Genomic DNA, 24,717 nt, shown 5'->3' on the forward strand with positions numbered 1-24,717 from the left:
TTTTGTGAAAAGATGCTGGCTGCGTTAGAACTTAAAACTTGTTGGCAGTCTCCCTCCATGTGTTTTTGTAGTCTACCAACCATTATTTGTTTACAACCTCTTAAGGCCCCAAACAGGTGATGTTTTAGCTTTTTTTTTCTTTGCCAAAAGAACCTGATAATCAGGTTTTGCTGCCCAAACAGATGAACATTTTGATATGTGAAGAAACTTGTAAATAATATATAACAGTGAATCGTGAACTACTCTGCCTTCAGTGTGTTGACTAGACAGTTGGTTGGATGCACAGTCATCCGGTTAACACATCTTGCTGTTAATAAACTGTCCATCAATATTAATCACACACATACCCAAGACTGCTAAAGCTACACTGACAGCACCATACAATCGTTATTGAAGGTCATGCAGCTTGAGGAGAATTGCAGCAGGATGACAGTCCCATGATCTCAAGATGCCCCAGTCTCACTGTTTTTTTAGAAGCCACACAAAGGCTTCATTATAGTGAGTAAAAGCCAAGCGCGTGTACAGTATTTAAAAATATTGTGCTCATATTGTCTCAGATAAAATTGTCTGTTTAGCTGTTTTTCTTGGAATAATAAATTTGGTTTATTAAACGTTTGAAGTTCTAAATTACATGGCAGCAGGATAGAAGCATTGTGAAGCATCAACACTGAAGGTCAAGATGTAAGACGTAGTCAAACACTTAATGAGTCACTGCCCAAAATGTTTGCTGCAACATTAAGGCTGCTCCTACAACCTACAAATATGGTCTTTGTATCTCATACGTAAACCTTTTCAACAAAATTGTCGCTGAGATAAAAACAGAAATGGATCATTGCCTCTTATTCACACATTTCGAACAAGCGCTCCTGAAAATGGTTTGAAATAAATTATCTTTTCGAATTGTCCCCATCATAAAACCTGTATTACTTGTAAAATGTGTCACGCAAAACTTTACTAGTTACATTATTTATCTGCCATGCAAGAAGCAAACCACAAATGTTAAAACAACACCAACGGTACTTAATTTGATCATAAAAGTAGTGATGTGGTGCTGCTAGCTCGTTATTGATGCGGTCTATGGGGTTCAGAAAGTCACTGTGCACTTTTATTAACAAACCTGTTTTGATACAGAATACAAAATGTGTGCGTGTGTGTTTGAGTGCAAGTTAAACAAGTCTGTTAAAAAAAATAAACCTGTGCGAGTATTTAGTCATTTTTCTTGTTAAATACTGTAAAAAGGCAGCACAGGTTTGGATCTCAGAACTTTAAACGTGGAGTTTGCACATTCTCCCTCGTACCTGCTTTTGTTGAGTTGTTGAATTGGCTTTTAGCATGTTTAGCATGTCATGAACAACAGCAAATACGCCCCCTAAAGACAATGAGCGGCATATGCGATGACGTCACCACGCTTGAATTTTGAAGATGCAATGACGTTTTGTCTTTCATCTCTATGATCTTGCCAGAAATGCGGGAAAAGTCAAGTTTGTAGTTCAGTTCAGTTGACGGGAGCAACACATTTCGTTTCTTTGAGCGGGATATCCTGGAAGAAGAGCCGTTAAAATGTAAGTTGTCTGATTTGATGTCATTCTATTTGCGTCTAAAAGTAAGTTGAAAGTTGTTGCAAGGCTTCTATTGGTGGACGCATGTCCCGGTGACTATGGGGTTAAGTTCTCCTCCTCCTCCTTCTCCAGTTGATCCACATAATGGGATGTGCCACCGCGTCGCTCCGCTGCTTTAAGCCCCGCGGCAGGTCAACATATTGAACGCAGGAGGCGGCGCGACATGGGCCGAGTCTCTCCGTGGCGGTGCGTCGGCTCGCTGCGTCTCAGAGCTCTTCATTTTATCTTGGAGAAGACGCATTCACGGCCACACGTGGATGTTTGTCGGCCGGGAGGATCCGGCGGCCAGGGGGCGCGTTGACTGCTCTGAACAAGAAAACTGGCTTCGCTCGTTGAGAGCCATCCGGAACACGTATCCACGCGCCACGGCCACTCGGCATCCCGCTATGCCCGTGACAGCGGCGCAAAACCCGGCCTCTACTCGCCGCACATGCACGCCGGCATGGGTGCGTCCACACGCTTACAGCGCTTTATTTTGCAGATGAGGATTTGGTGCGCGGTTGCGCAATGAGGAGATCTGGAATCAAGTAAGACTTTTATCGATACAAAATCCGACAATATGGCCGATCAGAGCAACATCCAGTCCGCCGCCTCCAAAAGCATCCGGCCCTTTAAATCCAGCGAAGAGTACCTGTACGCAATGAAGGAGGACCTGGCGGAATGGCTGAACACCCTCTACGACCTGGACCTGAGCGCAGACACCTTCACGGATGGCCTGGAGACGGGCTGCGCCCTGTGTCGGCACGCCAACAACGTCAACCGAGCCGCCCAAGATTTCCAGCTGGAGTACCCCGAGGCGGCCCAGTCCATGAAGCTGCCCCGCAAAGACGTTGTCTTCCAGTCCCGCAATGTCAGCGCTGGCTCTTTCTTGGCTCGGGATAACGTGTCCAATTTCATCAGCTGGTGTCGTCGGGAGCTGTGGATCAAGGACGTGCTCATGTTCGAGACTAACGACCTGGTGGAGAGATGCAACGAGAAGAATTTCGTCCTGTGCCTGCTCGAGGTGGCGCGTCGCGGTGCTAAATTCGGCATGCTGGCCCCCATGCTCATCCAGCTGGAGGAGGAGATCGAGGAGGAGATCCGAGACCAGCAGGGTGGCCTACAGATGGACCCCCGGCCGCCAGAGGTGAAGAGTCCACCTGGCAGGTGTTTCGGACGCAGGGAGAGCAACCACAGCCTGGAAGACGAGCCTGAGCCGGAACCTTTCGTGTGGCCCCAGAAGAGAGTTTTGTGTGACATGAGGAATTTGGACGAGTTGGTAAGTCATCAGGGGCGTGTTTTTGATCATTCCCACTAACCCGATCGTGCCCCCAAACACACACATTTGCAAAGATTTTGAACATGCTTCATCAACTAAAAAGTTTGAATTTGATCAAATTGTCTCATTTCCTGAGCTCCACAAAGTTCTTATTACACAGGTCAGCTATTTTATTTCAGGGACCAAAGTAAATTTTGTCGATGATTCTTTTTGCGCTGACTCAGAATCGGCCCCCATTTTTTTCTGTTTTCATATTATTGTTATTGTTATTATTATTAATCATAATAATAATAATATGATCTGTAAAATAGTAATATAATGTAAGGCTTCGGTTCAGCCACAGGTGGAATTTTTATTTGGAATCATCAAAGCTTTAAATTACAACGCATGATAAAATCTGTGTTGCTGCAAGCTTTTGTAGGTCAAAATTAAAAACTGCAAATACAAATATTTCAAAAACATCATGTCCCAAAAACAAACAAACAAACAAAAAACTCAACAATTTTAAATCAACATATAAAAAACATTTAGGGACCCATAAAGCCATCTCTGATTTTAATTAGCTGTTGACCAGTGTTATCTTACAGGTGCGTCATCTCAACTAAGGACATCAATCAATATTTCATATAGTTTACAATTTCGACCACTTTAACCCGCTTATCTTCATAATAAAAAGCTTCAGTTGTCTCTCTCTCGACTTCATCTCTATTGCATCCTCCTCAGCTGACGCTGATAGCAACACTACTGCAGTTAGCAACAATGTGTTGCTCTTGCTGTTGTTGGTTACGCACATTTGGTGACATGGTGAAAATGGTTGAAAGCTTTTGATGAAAAATTGTTTTTCTCTCTCCTGCACTTCTCCACTGGGATAATGTTGTTTTAATTTGTTTGTTTTGCTAAAGGTTTCCCACTTCCTATATCAAGCCTGCACATCCAGAGGTGGGCTTGTCCTTTGCATTAGAAGGGATGGGGATCTCTCAAAACGATCATGATAAACTGAATAATTACGGTTTGTTTTTATTTAAGCTAAAATAGTAATTGCTTTCAAGCATTCGTTTTTATGAGTTGTGTGTGGGTCCAGGAAAACTAGGGGCCCCAATCAATTGCTCGTATTTGCCTAATGATGAGTCCACCCCAGTAAGTTACCACCTATACCGTGTAAAACGGGCACGTACTACTGCGCTTATAGAGTATTTTCTACATGTCACTAGTCATCCAAAACTGTGCACTAGTTGACCACTGACTGTGTCTTGTGAAATAAAATTGTACTACTCAATAGCTGGTGTTTCACTCAGAGCACGTCAACAAATGCGCAGTTTTGCCTTACTAGTAACAGTTGTTTTCCTAGTGCACCCGTAATCAATCTACCAATGTGCCCCGTTTTCCTCTAATAGTGTGCAGAATTGTCTTACTTGTGAGCACAAAGAGAGTACTAGTACATGGACAATTCAGTGCACTAATTGGATATCAAATGGATGCTCAAATGGCTCACCATGGGTGGGTCAAATTTTGCCTGCCATATGGTAGTTATAAATTCCTTCAGAGCTTTTGTTATGGTTGTGAAAACTGTCAGGGGCATAACAAAAAACGTTTTGAGCCTGAAAATCATTTTTGGATTTAAAATAAGTGAGGGCACCGATCGGCCTGAATCGAATTGTTTAACTTCGAAATATATCGAGATATGTATGGAATGTGCTTTTAATGGAGCGATATAGCTTGTATTTAAAATGACAACCAAGAAGTCATTGCATCATACTTTCTGAAACGGAGCTGCTACATATCAAATTGAGTCGAACTGTAATCCCACTGAGTCAAGCCAAATACAATCGTTCCACTTTCTAATCAAACCGCCTTTGAATCGTTTCGTACCCCCATATCGGAAACCTAATCTAATCTTTTTTTTTTTTTTGTGGAGAGATACAAACCCCTAACATAAATGTTGACTCACGTCATACCACCAAATTTGCCACCGCATTTGATTGTAATTAGCATTTTTAAAAACAATTTGAATCAGAAGTCATGCATGGAAAACAGTGGCTACCAGATATTTTCGTTTTGAACAATTTTCCAGTTTTTGTTAAAAAGGGATTAGATGTAAATAGATGCTTGTTGTTCTGGTTAAAGTCAAGAAAAATGTAATTTAGGTATAGATTTTCTGCCAAAATGAAAGGAACAAATGCATGTAGCAAGTTACATGAAGCACACGTTTTAGCTCTTTAATTGCCCCCCAGCTTTGTGTTTTCAGATAGCAATCAGTTCCCAGTTATTGTTATACAAAGTGTTATTCTCCAAATTTTGCAGATTGCTGCAATTCTATATCCCATAACCCCATATGAGGGGTCACACACAAACGCACTATCGGGAGTGGAAGGCGGTCTCCAAGTCCCCATTCACAGCGAAAAAAAATGACCAGTTTCCCAGATTGTAAAGATGTACCTTCTGTTTCGTCAAAACACATTGCTCGTTCTCTCCTTGGAAAGGACAGAGGAGAAAAACATCAAATGTGGTTGAATTTCATCTGTAGAAATGCTGACTCTGACTTAATGACATGTTATTGGTGTCCCTAATGTTGATGCCAGTGAGCGTTTTTCTCCCACACAAGCATGTGACAAGTGAAGCATATCCAAGCATATTAGGTAGCATGTCAGTGTTTTTTGTGTTACGGTCGTGCGAGAGGCGCATTACATTCCTTCTCACCTGAAGGGTTAGTTTGTGTATGACGGCTAAACTCCCACAAGATGTGAGAGATGTGGTCAAAGTTTGTTTGGATGACATTTCTTGTCATTGGAGTGTCAAGGCAACCTTTTGGTAGTCAGAATCATCTCTTCTATCGTACTAACTTTGGGTGCCACTCGCAAATCGGGAAGTTTGTGTTTTATGTTCAACCATTTCCCTGTAGTCAATGTGCACAGTGTTTGCTTCAAAGACATTTCCCTTCCTGTCATTGTGGTTAAACCTGTTGACCTCTTCCCAGGGCACACGCGAGATAGGCAAAAATCTTGTTAGAAGCGAAGCTAATGAGCAGGCAGACAGCGCAGCACTACACACGCTTGAGGGTGAAGTTGATGTTTGCGCATTGATGAGCTGAACAATGTGGCTCTTTGACACTAAAACGATGACAGCAAAGAGAAGAAGCTTTGAGGGAAGAAGGAGGGGGCTCGACAGTCATGCCGGTCAGACAGCAGAGCAGAGCGCTCGCTTCTGACGTGGCCTCTGTGGACAGACTTTGTGAGCTTGTTGAGGAGGATGTGTCCAGACTGTACACACTCATATGACTGAGGATTATACAACTCCACTTTTAGGACAAAGTGTGATTTTTTTATTATTCAAACAGAGAAACCTTTTTGGGATCTTGAAGTGTTTGGCTTGATTCGCCCCAATGCTTTCAGAGAAGCGCATATTAGATTGTTTTAATCATATTCCTATTTTGTTTTCCCAGTTGAGGCGGTTCATTTAGTCAGCTGTGAACACAGCAAATGGAACTTGGGTGTGGGCAAATATAACCAGTCTTAAGTAAAGTGAGCATACAGTCAGGATGGGACAGTACCGTACAGGTAACCAACTTTATGGTAAATACCTTGGTAGTTTCTTAAAAAATATATATATATATTTTACCCGTCACCCAAAACTGCATTTTGTAACGCACTCAATAACATAACTTATTTCATTTTAGCAATTTACCACAATTCTTTCAAATGGTAAGATGCCTCTTAATCCTTGACTACATAGTCGTAAAAATTGGCATCATTTTAAAAGCAATTATCTTTCAAACTACTGAGTTTACCCCAATAAAATTGTACAGTTTAGGCATTGATACATCATGGGGGCTACTTTGGTAGACAGCACCTATGGCGTAATGGCGTAAAAACAGGTGCATCTTCATTTTAATTCCAGGGCAAGTCTAGTTTTAGCGTTTATGACTTTGGTAGACCGCGCTGCGCCTGAATCAGCATTGTGGCGTATTCTAATGCACACTCCAGTGCATCTGGAAATTTGGTGACCAAAAGTAGACAAGACTTTAGACTCGCTAAAAGTAGGTCTAAGTTGTGGCGCATGTCGTATAGCGCCTTTTGGTGGATTTGATTTGGGCGTTGGCAGACAGATTCTGAGCTCCTTCAAATGCATCAGCATCAGGAACGGGAGCTTCTGTAGTTTATCTGTATAAATCAAGGACTGTAAAAAAATATCAAGGACTGTGAACGCCTCGACCGCCCTCATTTTAAAAGAAATGAAGGGAGCCGCTTCCATTGGCCGGTAGTTAGCTGTGTTCTCACGGTGGCGCAAAATGGCACAAAAGTGCTCTTCCACCTGTACAAGTCTTAGAAAATACCAAAAGAAAGAAATCTCCACGCATGCATACAGTTAGACTGCAGTTTGCGCTAGACTTGCGCTGGGCACAAAAATAGGGCCTCCTAGATTTTTTTCATGCACCCATTTCATAAGAGGTCAGTCTGTGCATCGCATATGACATGCGCTGCACAGTCTTGGGTGACTGTGCGTGACTCAACCTGAAAACACAACAAAAATAAAACATTAAACAATACATTTCTGTTTTTTATACATTTTATAAAAGTTTGATGTTATTTCAACACACTCACACACACACACACAGTATTTTTTTCTTTTTTTTTCCATTTCCCTGCACCCCCCTCGTGGTTGACTTGGGACCAGTTGACTGGGATTGACTTTGGCTGACTTGGACCATACAGAAGGGATAAATTTGGCCCAATGTGTGGAGTCCACTTAATTCTGGCACAATTCGGTGGCTTTCCACTCCAACTGGCAAATAAGAAGAATCAGGTTTGGTCATAAATTTGACAAAGCTGGCGTGTTGACAAAACTGTAATTTACCAATTTCTGCACACGGTTGAGGGACACTCTAAGGCGCAAATGTTGTTTTGAACTAAAACAAGAGATAAAAAAATCTTGTTCATTTACATGTCAATGGCATTATGGTGCTTGGAAGTTTTAGAAAACATTACGCACGTTATTACCATCACCATCTAAATTTAAAAAATGACAGTTTGTAAACAGTACATGTGCCTGCTTGTTCAGTCTGGGCGTGTACGAGTACATCACAATCAAAATAAAAACGATGGTACTCATTGCTGTAATCACTGCGAAGTTTATACCACATCAAATCTAAAATATCATTTTGCTTGTATTGTTAACTACTGGCATGGCACACAAATTTTGGTATTTTCAGTTATTTCTTCCTAGGCCCTGTACGAACATCATTTTGATGACGTTGTTGTCTGTATGTGAAACATTTGAAAAGGCTGTTGTGTAAACATACCTCAAGTGTGTTTGCAATGCATGACGCAGTCCAAGAGATGTCTGGTGTCACGCATTATGGTAATCTTTGTTGTTTTGATGGGGCTCGCAAATTTATCCTGCACATTATTTGGGGGCTTGCTTTTGTGTTTGTATTAAAAGTCACAGCCTGCCTTGAGATTACTGTTCCATAAATACTGGAAACATCATTGTGTTTAGTCATGTCTCTCAGAGAAGGGAAAGTTGCGGAGCTAAATTTTATTGGTCCACAGCTGTTGTGGCTTCTGCGTGCCATCATGCTAAGTTCCTGCATGAAGCAGTATAGCGAGCAATTCACTCCTTCCTTATTGACTTTTGTTTCCCTTTAGCCATTGATTTCTAATAATACAGCATTGGCATCACGTTTGCAAAGCTAGGACATGTCCGGTTTACTTTCCTGGTTCCTGCCACTTGCACATTTGCACCATTGTTGTTCATCGGTCATATGCTGACGCCTTTGCCCTTACTCATCTCACCGTGGGACCGCTTTACACTTAAAGTTAAGGAAGTAACCAGGCACTCATTTCCTTGATCAGAACTTGAGTCAGTGGCACGTGCGTCAGTACTTCTGTAAAGGCAATAGAATATCAGCGACATCATTGGAATACTCATAAAAACAATTCATCTCCATATGGATGCATTTATAGACTTTGTCACCACTCTGTATGTCCATTTACCGTTTATCCTCTGCCTTCGGGATTTTATCATCTCTCCACTCGAGAGATTATGACAGTGACGCCAAATTCATATACATTCCACTGTATACATCTCAGTATTGTACATTTTCTAGGTTGCTGTTAGGCCTTGAGCTACTCATATAGGTAGTGCAATGGCTGTAATTAAAAAAGAAAAAAACCCTATCTCTAATGGACATTCATATTGTTCCTATGCCGCGTGTATATAATCTGAAGACAAAACACCGTCCTCTTGCCATATTTCCAACTGGTTCATCTTTTTCCACACCCGAGGCTTCAGCACTAGTTCCTACATTCCCTTCCCCCACCTCTCGTTGCCAGATGAAGCTAAGAAACAGTACAGTATGTCTTGTGGTAAATGAATAGACTGCCGCTGCTGACAGCAAGCTAACTAAATGCTGTCATTTCAATCAAAGTCTTTGTTTGGATGGAGATGGGAGCAGAGGTCAGGGTGAGGATGAGAGAATATACTGTGACCTTTATGGGCCTCATTTCACATATGCTCAAGCTCATGCATTGAGAAAATTCAAAAACAAAAAGCATGCTAGACAAAGGAGCGGGTGCCCCGAGTGACTTTACTGTACACTCGGCTAAACGTGACTGCAGTGGATGCTGCTCTAAGAGGGAAGAGCTACAGTAGAGCGCAAGAAAAGTAGGTCATTCCTGCCTTGCATTGGGTCACACGCTTTGCTGAGAGAGCGTAGCATCACTCACTGCTTCTGTCTCCATTGTCACATGCTCGCATGGCTTTAAGGTGTCACCCGTTTTAGTTCTTTTTGCCCCTGGGAACTTTGCACAGTGCCCAACGTGTCCGTCCCCTTGGCTGTGAGAAACAACTGACTTAATTGGCATGTTATCTGTTTTATGGCTCCTTATAAAAGCATTTCATGATATCGGCTGCTTCTCCGCATGATTGGTGTTTAATTACATGTTTATCTGAGCGGGCTTCTATCCGCGTGTGGTTATTTTCTGCACCTGCCTGCAGCGTCTTCAAGTAGGTCTCAGGTGGCTACTGCACAGAATGATACCATTGATTCCTCCAATCTGACTTTGTATGTGAAAACATTCCACTAATTTGATTTAATAAGGAAATATTTTCTGGGAATGTGGACAAATCAATGACATCTTCAAAACTTTGGAGGTAAAAATAACAATTTAAGCCTAGATAAGCTCACATTACAACTAACAGTGGAAAATAAGTTTTGTGACATTTAAATAGATAAATTGTTGATTTGGGGTTGGACGTACCTGTTAAACCATGTATGTGTGGAGATAATTGTTTAAAAAAAATCACAATTTATGTTACTTTAAATATTATTCATTGACTTATATGGCTAAGTACATGTGTGAAATTTTTCAATCTGTTATTACTTTCCATTTAATGTCCTAATATATTCCATATTTCTGTTTCTGCCCTGATATTTAATTTTTTTTTTACCAGCATTTGAGTTGTTCAACTGTTCTCTTCTAGTTCAGTAGAAAGAAAAAGAACAGAAACTTGTATTCATAGTCATTGGTCACCAGTATGTTGTGCATACTGCCATATCAGTAGTCTCATGCACGACTTATATAACGTGTGTTCTGTCCCTCCCTGTGATTGACTCACAGACATCGAATAATGGAAATGCCTCCTGTAAATTCCTGTGGAGGGAGTTTCTATAATCTCCACTTTTTATCGTTGAAGTTTGGTAATAATTATCCCTTGTATAACAATCCCGCGATGAGCTCGTGTTCTTGCACGCAAGCACACCTATGTTTGTAAAAAGCACTAAACCAACATAGATTGTTGACTCCTGCTCCTTATTTGTACAAAACTTTCCGAGTAAAGTAGAGCTGTACACGTGTGAAGAAAACATGGAAGAGCGTGCAAAATCTTGAATCCTTCCCCTCCCATTTCCCCTGTTCAATGTCCCTGAGGGGAAGGCTCAGCCCTCAGTATCAGTCTATCTCTGCCACGAATGCTCCTTCATGTGTTTGCAGGTCAGGAAGGCAAGGAATGAAGGCGTTTTGACTCAGTACAGATACGACTTGTCGCAGATATGACATGTTATTCCAGTTCGGCCATAACGAAAAGCTAAACGGTTGTCAGTGCAGATCTCTTCATAAAAAAATAAAAAGGTTGTCAATCTGTTTTTGCATCAAGACATTCCTGACTTAGGATAGTAGGTGGCGTCTTGCGGATCGTTCAGTTTTTCTCCTTTTTTTTTCTTGCGTTGAACATCTGCACATCATACGCCAAGCATCTCATGTGACCAGCATTCATTTATAATTCATCCATCAGTTTTGCACCCCCTTCAGGCACCTCTTCCCAATATTTCCCACCTGACCTTGTCTTTCTCCTCCCCCTCTAGCTGGTTGTGGTGTGGAAGATGTTGTGTGTGCCTTGTGTGTGCATGAACTGTCGGTACAGCAACGGCTTGGGAAGAACACACATTTCTTTTTAAGAGAATAATGCTTAAACACATGGGAGGGCCATAAGCCTTTGGAATAAAATATGTGACCTCATGAAGCTGAACAGCTGAGAGCAAAGAATGAAAAAAAATATGGCAAACTGAACCATTGAAAAGGGAAGGCTGTGTGTGTGTGTGTGTGTCTGTTACCATGGAAATGGTTCCATTAACTCACAGGCTGGGGTTTTTCCAAACAGGGCTACTCACAAATTGAAAATCGCAGTGACAGAGCAGACAGAAAGAGGGCAGGCGCATACATACTCTGAAGCAATGTAAGCAAACAAAGCACAGCAAATGTGGTGGCGACTGAGCCAGGTGGGAGGCGGCATCCCAGTTGTGATTTAATTTTTGGAGGAGGCTTCCCCTAAAGGAAATAAGAATCTCCTCAACACACCAAGTGAAGGTTGCACTTGTGCACGGCAACGTCAATGTCGAAAAGATGCGAGCTCTTAATATGATGATGCTAGCGTCTGAATCAAAGTTTAATCTCATATACTTGCAATTATCCTCTCCTATGTCAACGCATCGCCAAGGTATAATACGAAGGCCCTCGTAGATCGGACTACTACGACGACTACCGCACTGTAAAAAAAAACATGTTGGAACAACTCTAAAATATGAATTATCTCCATTTATGGTGACAATGTTAGCAAGCTAGTTGTTTGGTCCAAAGCAATTTGCTGAGTTATTTTTTTTTTTTTTGGTAAACTCATATTCCTTTGGTGTGATGTGCGGAAAAAAAATATTTTCCCAACAGCGTGAAACTTCAAATATTTGTTGCCTTGAAATTTTGAGTTTACTCAAGTTTTTTGTAGTGTTTTAACTTGTCAAAAAAAGCGAGAAAAAGAAGTAAATGCTGATCTCTTATGAATGTCAGTCTTCTTACCTCATGTAACCTCACTAATCAAATTATATCCACATGGATTTTTTTTTTTTGTTTCTTACTATTAACTTAAGTTATTGCTTCTCTCGTGACTTGTGTATTTGCAATGTAATGATTTTCCACTCGACACACTCAGAGAAAAGTTATTTCAATCATGTTCGTTTGCTAGTTGTATGTTCTTTAATGCAACAAGATCCGGCACACTTGTTTGAGACGGATACCAATAACAACATGTGAGTTGTCCAATCCTGAGAGAGCCCAGGGCTTTGTAGCACAGGCAGATCTCACTCCACCCTGCAGTATGTCTGACTCCAGTTGCCTAATAAGCAGCCCCAACCACAGCAAGGGCGCTGGCTCGTGATCACAATTCAAAATCCAGCTGGCGGCGCTTGGCCTGCTGACATCATCATCATCACCACCACCCCCTCTTCTACCGCTCTGGTTTGTGGGCTCCTTCCTTACCATCGCTTGATGTTGCAACTGCCAGAAACAATGTCACATAGGACAGAGAGTCTTCATCGGCATGTCTGCGTTTTTATTTTTAACCAAAATCAACTTGAGAAATAAGGCAAGGAAGTGCTTCTTAAGTTGTAAGAGAAATGAGTGGATCACTCTATCACCTTGGAGATGCTAAGAGTGGAGTTGGCATGGAAATGACACACACTCCAATTGCACATCACGCAAACTTCTTGTGTAGGTGACTCTCTGCAAAGGTCACAATTACAGACACATGACTAAGCATGACCTCATATTGGCTTTATAGACATGTGGAATAGGAATAGGTCAATGGAGATCTTCACTAATGTGTGTGTGTTGTGTTCCTCTCAGGTCCGTGAGATTCTGGGCCGGTGTTCCTGTCCCGCTCAGTTTCCTATGATCAAGGTGTCGGAAGGAAAATACAAAGTGGGAGACTCCAGTGCACTGATCTTCATAAGGGTATGTCCATCAAATCTTGTCTGCTTCAACTACATGTATAATTATATTTAATTATATGTTCCTATAACGGGTACAGTTAAAAATGTGACTCTGGGGATATTTAATTGCTTTATATGCTTTATACTTGACGAACTTGTTCTCTATTGTTGCACACATTCTGTATACAGCAACAAGTTAACAAGAGGCTTGATGTCATGAGCTGGATTGATCATGTAGTTTACCATTATTATTATGCTCTTTTGAGGTCTGTTGAAATTGCATCATCACATATGGTGGTAGTTTAAGTTATTCAAGCTGTATGTCGGAGGAAAAATAGAGGGCTGTTTCAGCATGTTAAGAGCAAAGCTGCTTTTTTTTTTTTTTTTTTTTTAACGTCACAGTTTGAAAGTGTAAGCGCAGTGCATTGGAACACAATTTACTCCAAGATGCTGATCAACCACCGACGGGGTTACTTTTTTTTTTCCATAAGGAACAATCAAACCTAATTCCTTTGTAGAGATTGGCCTCATTAAACATTTTTTTTAACTTATTTTTTTTTGACACAACTTTACCATTTTCAAATTTTACACAGGTGTAAAAAGTAGTTTCTTCGGGTATATTAAATTGTTGCCAAAAAAATCACAAAATCAATCTTACACTTTGATGATGCATGCTTGAGTCATCATACATAGTGGGAAGGACGGCTCTCTTGATTCAAATGACTTCATACAGGCAATTATTGCTCCCTTAGCAGTCACAAAAGTGGAAACGATAAATATCCAAGTCCATTCACTTTTTTAGCACTTTAAAACCACTATTCTGTACATAAAGAAAAAATTTAAAATGAAATGTAAAACATACAGCAATTGATTAAAAAATAACATAACAATAACAGGAAAAAATAACAATAAATAAATGACTCTAAAATAAGGGCACAAGCTCATGCTATGCTAGTGAAATCGATTTGAAGGCAGGTTTTAAAAATGGACAGCAAGTTTGCTTGTCTGATGTGCACTGGGAGATCATTCCATAGTTTGATAGCAGCAATAGAAAAAGTTCTACCCCTCTGATCTTCATTTTAATCTTTGACCTTAATGACATTTTACAGTATGTCAGTGCGTGCCTGGCAGGTGAGTCTCTTCACATGAAGACCAAATTAGGCTAAATTTGTGATGCACATTTGATTGTTCTTTTCATTATTGATTTACTGTCATTTCAATCATATTGTCCTGCTCTGCCAGGACTGATATGTTCCACGTTTGTTTTTAGACTGTACTGCCCAATTTGTGTAGCACAGTATCCTATATAGTTTTATTTTTCTAGACATCATTGGTACCAACAAGAAATACATTTAAATAAAAAACAAAACGTCCTCCAGTCTGATCTCTCTTGCATGGGGCCAAGCAAGATGATGACTCTTGGATTTTTCTGTCAATTTAAAAACAGTTAGCGAATCTTGGAGTCTCACTGTATGCATAGATTGCACACTGTGTTGACTGTTTTGAAAGCATTTGTCTGGCCCACTCCCAGAAGTGTACTTTTTCCCAGGGAGACGCAAATAGAGCTTTAGGTCATTTCCTGCATTGGCCTTTATCTCGGTAGTATTTTGTGCAAGCAGCACTGTTTGTCTCAGTTTCAGATTAGGAGTTGCCACGACACCCGCATCAAACCTCACAGGACTGGGTGGGGAGACTGCTGGGCAGTATTGATTCGGTCTCGCTTACCTAAATGGTGCCCCTGCCAGATTAATGGCCTCTTTGGGTGGTGTACCAAATTGTGAGCATTTACAGGCTACATCGGCCCCACTGTCACTGTCGATACACATTTCACTCTGTGGCTCCATCTTGTCACTATACAGTATACCCTTCACAGTGGAAATGCAGAATTGGAAAGTATTTCAGTCCTTTAAAGATCTAGATTGAACATGAATTGCACTCTTCACACACTGGATTAAGCACATCTGCACATTTCAGAATTATGCATACTAAATAATATGTATGAAAGATGAACATTATATTACACCATATGAAAAGCGCTTTGTTTTAGTTCCAGCTGTTGTGAAATGTGCTGATATAAATAAAGTTGTATTGTATTGTATTTTTACAGAATTGTTTAGAAACACGGGAGACACTACATAGTACAAACAAATTGCAGTTCTACACCATGCACTGCAACTGTAATATTAAATAAAAAATAATCACATCAAACTAATTTCTCTTTGAGCATCATATTTGGTGTAAGTGCAGAATAATTGATCCAGATCTTTCATTAGATCTCATCAGACTGTTCAAAGTTACCTAATATTGTGAATGGTTATGTTGTTATCACGTTTTGCTCTAAGTCTCGCGGGTAAATACACATTTGCTGTACTAGTCTACATTAATTACCACAACTGCCATATTAGTATAATTTCTTGATGGCATGAAATTGACCAAGTGGCACATATGGATGCTGTGTTTCCACTATTTATGTTGTCGGGTATGCATGTGAGTTTGTGTGTGCTCATCTGCCATTCTGGGAGCGTTTCACTTGTCAGATTAGTTCTCTTCACACTGTCTCCGCCCTCTCATGGTTCCTCTCTGAGGATGGCAGTGATTATGCATATGCCCAAACAGCCATACAAGTGTGGCCAACACGCCTCTTTTATTCTACGGAGAAGAGGAAGCTGCAGCCGCTTTGAACGCCAAAAAACCTATTCAGCAGCTAAAGCTTTGTCAAGGGTGTTGGGGCTGAACAAGGCCACGGAACAGATAAACTAAATGAGCAATTGATCCATTTGGACAGAGGGGTAGTTCATCATGTTTCTTTTCCTTGAGGGAGGCCACTTTTACTGAGAAAGGCCTGCTTTCAGTCATGAATATAGGATTTTGTCAACAAGACGAGAGAGGAAATTGCTTCAGCGCATGCATTTATTAAGATGCTGTTGCCATGGAAACAGGGATTGAGTGTCTCTAGCCTCAGCAACTAAGGCAGCAAAGCAAAGTGGAAGATGGCCCTAGAACATCTTTTCAGCCAGCTTTTGGGATCTAGAAATAAATATATGATATAAATTTTATGATGACAAAGAGATTATTAGAGATGCTGATAACTGCAACTACACACAAAGAGAAAATAGAGTGTGTTGTTGAATAATGTAATAGATGCTTTGGCATGGGACACTGTAAATCTGCTCAGATGCTTGTTTCATATCTACTGACTGTTTCATCACTCAGTCTTTCTAATATTTTTTTTCTGGCACTTAAGTATTAAGTGATTAAGTGATTCTTTTTATGGCTCACTTTATGGAAAGGTAATCCATGCTGTGTTACCCCCCCCCCACTCACACACACACACTCCCCCCGGAAATTGACATTATTTGAACTATGATTATCTGATTAAGTACTTGTACCAGGCAAACAAAATTAAATAAATTATTAAAATTCCAACAACATATTCACATGGATGTAGAGTTTCTAACCCATTCCATAAAGCCTCACAAATGTTCAGTATGTGCACCGCCTATCTATCTAACGTCGTGTTTATTATTTTTTTTTTTTTGTGCCTGTTGGTGTGTTTTTCAGAAATTTCATCGAAAATGCACACTTCCCATTGTTGTTCGAATGTTTATGAGCGTATTCATATAAAATGGCTTTTCATTACAAATGAATGTCATTCTTCAGCTTGGGGGAACAAAAAAGAAAAGGCAAACATGAAACAAAATTACACTGAAGATTAAACTTGGTTTTTACACATTTATTTTAAATTTGAGAAGTTGATTTTATTTTACAAGACTATACTATATCAATTTATATCACATTTTCTAGAGCACATGACATAATCTGCTCCAGGCTTAAACCATTGCCCTCGTAAAATCTTGATATCTTGAAGGTCTTGTACTGGAATTTTTTGTGACATTTAAATATCATGCGAGTCTAATTACACTTTGCACAGTTAATGAAATACACATTGAAACAATTTTTTGACCTTTAATCTATTCCACTGTATTCATTTTTATTTTTAATATGTAACCTGCCTAATAGCCCAAGACAGCTGGGATAGGTTCGGGCATGTCCACGACCCTCGTGAGGATAAGCGGATCAGATAATGGATGGATATATACCTTGGCACCTAAGTGAGAAATAATAACTGTTGTAGATGTACTCGAGTAAACATCAAAATCTGAGAAAGTAACTAAACAACTTAGGTAGTCGTATCAGACAACCAGTGAAGCTGTCCCCAGCCTGAAGCCAAGTCAGTTGAGAGTAAGCAGTTTATGCTCTGACAGAGATAAGCAGATCAGCTGTTTTGACGCATCATCAGGCAGGAGTGGAGCAGAGTGAGCCAGATGAAGAGACTAGTGGATTGACGAGAACGTATTATAGAGAAGGTGGGGTCAGACGGAGGCGCACATCCCATGTCTGTGGCCTCTCCCTGAGCACAATTTGGGACCTGGTGATTAGGTGTCGTGCCACATGTGATGAGCCCAAAAATACATTTTGTGCCGGGATAAAGGGATGGGCCCAACCTCGGAGACCCAGGTACGTCATTTTAAAACATGTGGCTGCCAGCACCTATTACACAACACAAGGCGGGGCGGTGCATCACATCAGGCAGAGTGTGCTGCTTCAGTGAGGACAGTGTCTGCCTGCAGGGAGTGTGGCTCTTTGCTCCGATATTGTGGATGCGTGTGCCTCAGAGAGCAGAGGAGAGTAGAAAGTGACATATCCACGACCCCCCACCGCCACCCCCCCCGTTAGGGACAACCCCTCCTTTCCTTGCTCCTCTCTCCGACAACAAAATTTCCTGAGAGGACAGCAGGGGGTGAGTTGTTACCATGCTAATTTCACCACGCTACCCTCTGAGGGAATACCAAACGAGGCGAATGCAAAAGGCCGAAATGAAAGTCTTTATAGCGCAATGGCTCTTTATTATGCTACCTTTTCTGTTAAATTGTGAGTTGGCATGGCAATGAACAGCCCTCTTAATGGTAGCAGCTGGGCGTGATGGAGGAGAAAGGGGCAGTTGTGGGGGAGGGCGAAATAGAGGGGCATCTAGGTGTTATGTAACATTTTCGGCAAGCTGTCCCACTTGTAGAATTTCCAAATCCATCGGCTGTTGTGCTGCAATACATGCAAAATATTCCTCTATTTATTTTTCATTTCCATAAATGGTTATGTGATTGTTTGTTTCTTTGCTAAAAATGTGTTTTCTGCTTTTTCCCTTCAGGTCCTTCGTACCCATGTGATGGTGCGTGTTGGAGGGGGCTGGGACACATTAGAACACTATTTGGACAAGCATGACCCATGTCGCTGTGCTGCCTTTGGTGAGCTCACCTGCTTTTGCTCGTCGATTCCTTTTCCGACAGTATGTAGTTGCATCTTGTTTGAATTGAATCGCATCTGATTTTTAGGTTATAAACAAATCCGCAATGGTGAGCTGTGTTCAAATAACGTGTGGACACCGTAAGGGTCAGACGTGAGGAAAATCAAAATGTATCCATTTGATATTCAGCTTTGTGTGTACACCTTTTATTTCATTTTGACCTCTGACTCATTGGATGTTAACCACGAAATGAACACATTCATCCTGGTTTGTAATGGAAAATGTGCTTTCACCTCTACCACTACCTGAAAGTACCTCAATTTAATATTGCAATAACTCGTTAGAAGCAGGTCCAGACTGTTTCTGAAGTAGTGATGTCATTGAGTTCCGTACAACAAATGCAAGCTGCAATTACTTTTAGTCAGTGTTGTATAGCTAACAACCTAGGTCACATCTTGATCCCATAAGCAAAATATTTGCCTTCCTTTTGATATCCAAAAATTTTATTTCAGTTCTTTGTTATTAAACCACTTTCACTTGTCACCCTGCAGCCCATCGGTACCATCAAGCCAAGGCCAGTGGCCAAAGTCAGGGAGGCCAGAGTAAGTCCTCGAGTGCACATTCTTCCCGCTCTACAAGTCCTGGTCCACACTGGCGAAACGAAGGCATGGCACCTTACAAACCACCTGACAGACGCTCGCTGGAGCCCTCATCCACACCTTGTGCCTCTACCGCTTCCACAAGGCCAAGCCACCCTCAGAACTCCTCTGTTCCTGCTGAAACGGAACCCCGTGCTGGTCTACCACGGCCACCCAGAGATCGTTCGGAACCTCGAGCTTTCAACCCGCTGAGGTAAGTGTGCGTGTCTATAAAGTGTGGATTAAAGTGCTTTCACGATACAGAAGTAATCGTTCTAAGGTCATCTTTTGCCACTTGTTCTTTTGTGCCACCTGGCAGGGCAGACAGAGAAGAAAAAGAATTTAACATATGCACAACAAGTGCAAATGCCAGGAAACAGATTAGATTAGACCAGGACAGATTTATCTAATCTCAGGTGACATTGCCTTGCCTTGATAAATCCGCCTCACCCAGCCGCTCTTTACCACCTTCTAGTGGAGAACATTCAACAACACCCTCTTCTTCACTTGTCATTTCTCTCACTTATAAGTGAACATGAAAGATGACCTGATCATTTCCGATCGTGCCTGACTGGAACAAAAAAACTCTGATGTACTTCAGAATTTGCATCTTCTTGATTGAATAATAGTGACAAAGCCAGATTAGCAGCATCGTCCGCTGCCTGTCTGCTGCGTGTAAAGAGAAGTAGGTTTATACATTTGGTTTCATTCATACTTTCCTCATATATCTGTGGGAAAGTAATATTATGGCCATCGCATGTGTTTATTTTGGCATTAGGCCAATGTTCTGTATTTAGAAATGACGCTCAGGAGATGTCAAGTGCTGAGCACATTCAAATTAACTTTGAATGGGCATTGGATTCCAGACTAGAGAAATTGTAATCAGCCAACTATCCCTTGACAACTGTTGAAAGCCAACTAAGGAACTAGGTCAACAGGTGGACTGGCTTTCTGCAATTAATTACCAAGTTTGGACTCACATTCCTATAGGTGATTAAGTTGGTATTCTAAAGCAATCATCAGTGATAAGTAAATTATAAAGAGAAAATTATATAGACTGCATATTAGATCACGGAAACACAATAACAAATAAATGAGAACAGAATGGAAATAAACATTTTGGTTTGTTACTTGTCTGTTTCTGATCATGAACAGATGAGACATCGGCAAAATACAGATGATGTTCAAGATGTGCATACACTTGCAAGTACAGCACAGTCTTTATACATAAACCTTTACTTACTTCCTCCGCTAAGTGAACGATAAGAGCTGATTATACAGTCAGACTGGATAGTCCCACCGGTGCATTATAGTGGAACAGTGCCTAATTGAGAAATAGCAGTACCGTGTGTTTAGTTTTAATCCTCCCACTTGTTCTCATCCTGACTGTAATCCCCCCCTGGCCGTCACAGCCCACTGTACGGAGAAGCACTGAGCTTTGGGTCACTTAGACATTCTCGCGTCAGTCAGGTTGTCACAAATGATTCTCTATTAGGGAACGTTGTGAAATACGTCATTTCAGAAGTTGCTGTGATGCAGATGTGTTGCGTCGTTGAAAGATGACTCAGGGAAAACAATGATGAAACAAATGTATGAGTAGTAAACAGCTTATGTGTTTTTGAAATTGAAATGCCTCTCCCCTTGGCATGTTTCAGGAATAGGGAGACAATGTTGCCGGTGGCCAGACGTCTTTCTGGAGATAGTGACTCTTCCACAGCGTCCTCCAAAGGAGGAGGAGGAGGAGGACGTCTCTCTCTTAGTGGGACATCACACCGCTCTAGTGAGGAGGTCGTCTTACTTGTCAATCGCAAGGAGGGCAAGCATGTGATTGAGAGGCCTGGAAATCAGAACACACCTCGTAGCTCATTGCCCCGTGCACGCAGCCAGTCTCGGGAACGCTCTGTGCTCACTTCCGCACTGAAACCTAACCCCCCATCTGATGGAGTGCGGAGTGCACGGACGGAAAGGGGCAGATCTCTTGGTAATGAAGGTCCCAGAAGGCTACAGGCCCCTCGTTCGCACAGCCAGAGTAAAGTCCCTGGCCATACTCGGTGCAGTGAAGCCATACCAGGGCCTGGGCCCAGCCAACTAGCAGAGAGACGAGAGGACTCTCGCAATAAACAAGCGCCCCTGTCGTCTCCTCGAACAGGCGGCGTGTTGGCCAAGAGGCCGTCAGCCTCATGCTCCAACTCACCCATCAAAGGAGTACAAACCAACAACAACAACAGCCCCAGTAAGAAAACAATAAACACTCCCAGACCCCCTCGCTTACCCTCCGCAGGAAAAGGCAGACTGCTTCCTCCAGTCAATCCGGGAGGACGACGGTCCCCTCATTCATTGCCCCGCAATTCTCACTATCATGCTGCCCACCCTCCTCGTCCATCTCAAGGCACTCGGCCAAATGGACGAGGCCTCAGCAGAACCTGGTCTGGTCTGGGCCGTCAGGATCCTGAAGACGAAGGCCTGGGCTGTGGATTCCAGATGCCACCGACCCTGGACCCCCAGAGAGAGCAGGACCTGTATCGCAGCTTTGAGGCTGAGTATTTAGCCAACACAAAACAAGCCAGAGGAGGGTCGAGCAGAGTATTGGGCCAGCATGGTGCACGAACCCATTCGGTCCCCATGCTCACTGATTGTAATATCACAGATTCTGCTTATTCGTCCTCTAACTCCTCCTCTTCCTCCTTGAACGTGGGTGCAAAGGTAGGAGCCTTACCGGAGCTGAAAGAGTCCAAAAGGGCTAACCCTTGTCGCATTCCCTTAGAGGACCCTTTGAATTTACTTTATGGACCCAACTTTGGCCAAGGGGAGGCAGAACACTGGAGGGAGCTTGGCGGGGGTCTGAAGATGCTCCCAGCCATCTCTAGCAGCATGGGACAGAAAACACATGTTTCTTGTCCTGGAGATACTAACAGGCTGGTGAATCAGGTTGCTCCTCAAACTGTCCACTTTAGAAATATGAATGGAGACCACGGGGGTCAACAAAATAATGAATGGCACAAAAACTCACAAGGAGGTGTTCCTCCGGAGATTCACTCAAGCTTACCTTATGATGTACAAAATAGTGATGGTAGTGATGACCTCCCGCCCCCAGAGGCCTGTCCTTCACCCGTCCCGCTGCCCCTATCCGAAGATTGCTCCTTCCAGGACTCCTCCAGTGAAAGCTCTTCAATGTGCTTCAGCCTAAGCGAATCCCATTCGGATTCTCCCCCGCTAACCTCCCCCCTGGCCAATGGCAACACAACGGGAGAAGGACTACACACTAACAAAGAACAAAAGAAATTAGACAGCGTTGCCCTTATTTCAAAACAAAAACTTGCAACCAGAATGAGGCCTCGTGCTGACAACGGCGCAGCAAAAAATGTCTCACGAATCCCCACGCTGGTCAGCTTCAGAGACGCGCAGGTTCACGAGACACTTTCACCTTGCCACACTCCACCCCTCTCCCCTCATAACTCCCGTCCTTCTACTTGCAACATCTTGCACCAGGCCATCACTGATGTGGTTCATCCTCAACCTTGTTCTCCTGCCTTGGGCAACCAGGATTGCACCTTCCCTGGAAGGTCAGGTAGCTTGGACACAGAAGCTTGCATGTAGCACAAAGCTGTAGGGAATAACACTGAGGGGATGTTGTCCTTTCTGTTGACTACTGTGTAAAAAAAAATACTTTGGACTGAGCTATAAACTGGTTTATTGCATGTCACATTGCTTTTATTTTGCACTCTAGCCAAATCATTTATTACCAAAGGAATTGTGTTTAACTTGTATTTTACTGTCATTTATTCAAGGTGTGCTTGGGGAACATTTTGCCAATAATAAGGTGGTTTTTGTTTGACACTTAAGAGAGCGATAGAGAGAGCATATGTGCTGCCATGTGCCCCATTGAGGGGCATGGTCAAGTGCCAGAGATTTTAAGCTGCAATTTTTTCCAAACACAAAACCTTAGTCAAATTGATTGGCGCCCTCTTGTGGTTTGCCACGGCCTTGCAAGTCAAAAACTGCTATAATTTTCCTTACTAGACATCTTCTTTTGAGTTTGTATCTATATAATATACATCGGTTCAATTTTCTTTGATGCAGTGCAACACTTTATTTTACGCTTTTTAATAACTGTCTATGGGCCAATGAAGGTTATATTGCTTTGTTGTCATTTTCACTGACAAAAATGTGGAGTTTTTGCTTCCGACCAAACTACTTAAGAACTCACACAATGTACAGGTTACAATTGCATAGTAGAAAACGAATGTGTAAATATACGTGTATGTGCCCGCTGAGGAATGTGGGTGATTTGTATATAAGAATGCAATGAATATAATGTACATATTGGCTGTACTAAGTCCTGGGCTGCCTTAGCTATGCAATATCGGGTGGTGAAATGCCTTGACAGTTCCCTTTGCCTTAAACTATTTTCACACGTTAGGTTTTGAATGTTTATGTTGAAAATCATTACAATACATTGTCATCATTAATGATTAATTCAATTGCAGGAATTGATTAAGAATGTTAAAAAAAATGCAAAGGTCATTGCCCAGTTTAGCTACATAGTAATTGTTGTCCATTAATCCTATTATAAAGACGCCTAAAAAAGCAGCCAAGGAAAAATAAAAGCTAATTGAGCAAATTGAGCATTCTTACATTGCAACAGCTTTCATTGTAGAAAGACCATATTCCCATAACCAAATGTCTTGATGCTACATAATACAAAACATCTTTCAGCAGTATGATGACATTTGACTGGGAACAAATGACCTTAACTTGAGTGTGTGCATAAAAAATAGATTGGCTATTGTAACTGGATATCAAGTTGTATACTTAATTTTGTTAAGTAAAAAAGAGGAAATTGTTGTGTCAGTGTCCTGCAGACAAAGCTACAAAATGGATAAACAAATACTTATTCCCAGTTCTTTTATTTGACGTCTCAAAATGTTTTTGGAAAATTCTAATAGTCTCTGGAGACATTGCAGGGAATTGACACATTGACTTGGTTTAAAAGGACTGTGCATATATTTGTGTACATACTGTATGAGTGGGGTGAAAGAGGCGTTAATGTTGGTCTTATTTATTTATTTATAAAGTGATGTCTCATCAAGCCTGCTTGGCATCGTTGGCCAAGGTACTGTAAATGAAATCTGTCTCGAAGGAAAGACGAATGAAAGCCCTAACTGTAAAAACATACATTATTGATCAATCTCGTTTTTTTTTTCTTTTTTAGCACATATTAATTGAAAGACACATTGAAAAGCTTGCTCTTAACGTTATAAAAGTTTTAAATTTAAAGTAGATTTTTTTGGCTTGATCAAACATTTCCATTAGGTATTCATAAAAGTCCACCAACTAGGAAAAATACCACCTAATCATAACAACTGTAGTTAGTTTGGGTTATCAATCTCACAATAAAAATTCAGCATCTTTTGTCTGCCCAAACCAGCAAAATCTGAATGTTCAGAATTTATTGTACAATTTTTCATTTGAGTCAATCCATTAAATGCACTAATTGTGAAACTTTGATGTACAAATATCTGCAATTTTTTTGAAGGTGAAAATACTGTTCTTCTTGAATAAATTCTTTCCTTTTGAACTTTAGAAACTGATTGGATTATTGTTGCTTATTATTTTTTTCCCACTCCAGTCCTTGAAGATGGGGA

The 24,717-nt window shown here is 41.5% G+C and overlaps 1 protein-coding gene across 1 annotated transcript; it reads left to right on the forward strand.

Annotated features, from left to right (window-relative positions):
- Nucleotides 1-1,446: 1,446 nt before the first annotated feature.
- Nucleotides 1,447-24,378, forward strand: gas2l1 (growth arrest-specific 2 like 1). Its single transcript, XM_088297834.1, has 6 exons — nt 1,447-1,562; nt 1,692-2,877; nt 13,047-13,154; nt 18,339-18,435; nt 18,986-19,286; nt 20,728-24,378. Exons 2-6 carry the CDS (start codon nt 2,179-2,181, stop codon nt 22,667-22,669), a joined length of 3,147 nt encoding a protein of 1,048 aa, XP_088153960.1. The 5' UTR covers nt 1,447-1,562; nt 1,692-2,178; the 3' UTR covers nt 22,670-24,378.
- Nucleotides 24,379-24,717: the final 339 nt, after the last annotated feature.

Source organism: Idiotropiscis lumnitzeri, chromosome 1, assembly GCF_059441095.1.
Source record: "Idiotropiscis lumnitzeri isolate Australia: NSW breed Sydney's pygmy pipehorse chromosome 1, RoL_Ilum_1.0, whole genome shotgun sequence".
In the NCBI taxonomy this organism is placed as follows: domain Eukaryota; kingdom Metazoa; phylum Chordata; class Actinopteri; order Syngnathiformes; family Syngnathidae; genus Idiotropiscis; species Idiotropiscis lumnitzeri.

Excerpts from the sequence above, each read along its gene's own strand:
- gas2l1 (XM_088297834.1), top strand. The coding sequence starts at position 2,179 with ATGGCCGATCAGAGCAACATCCAGTCCGCCGCCTCCAAAAGCATCCGG. Across the intron at positions 2,878-13,046 it reads TGAGGAATTTGGACGAGTTG|GTCCGTGAGATTCTGGGCCG; the intron begins GTAAGTCATCAG and ends TGTTCCTCTCAG. Across the intron at positions 18,436-18,985 it reads ATGTCGCTGTGCTGCCTTTG|CCCATCGGTACCATCAAGCC; the intron begins GTGAGCTCACCT and ends GTCACCCTGCAG.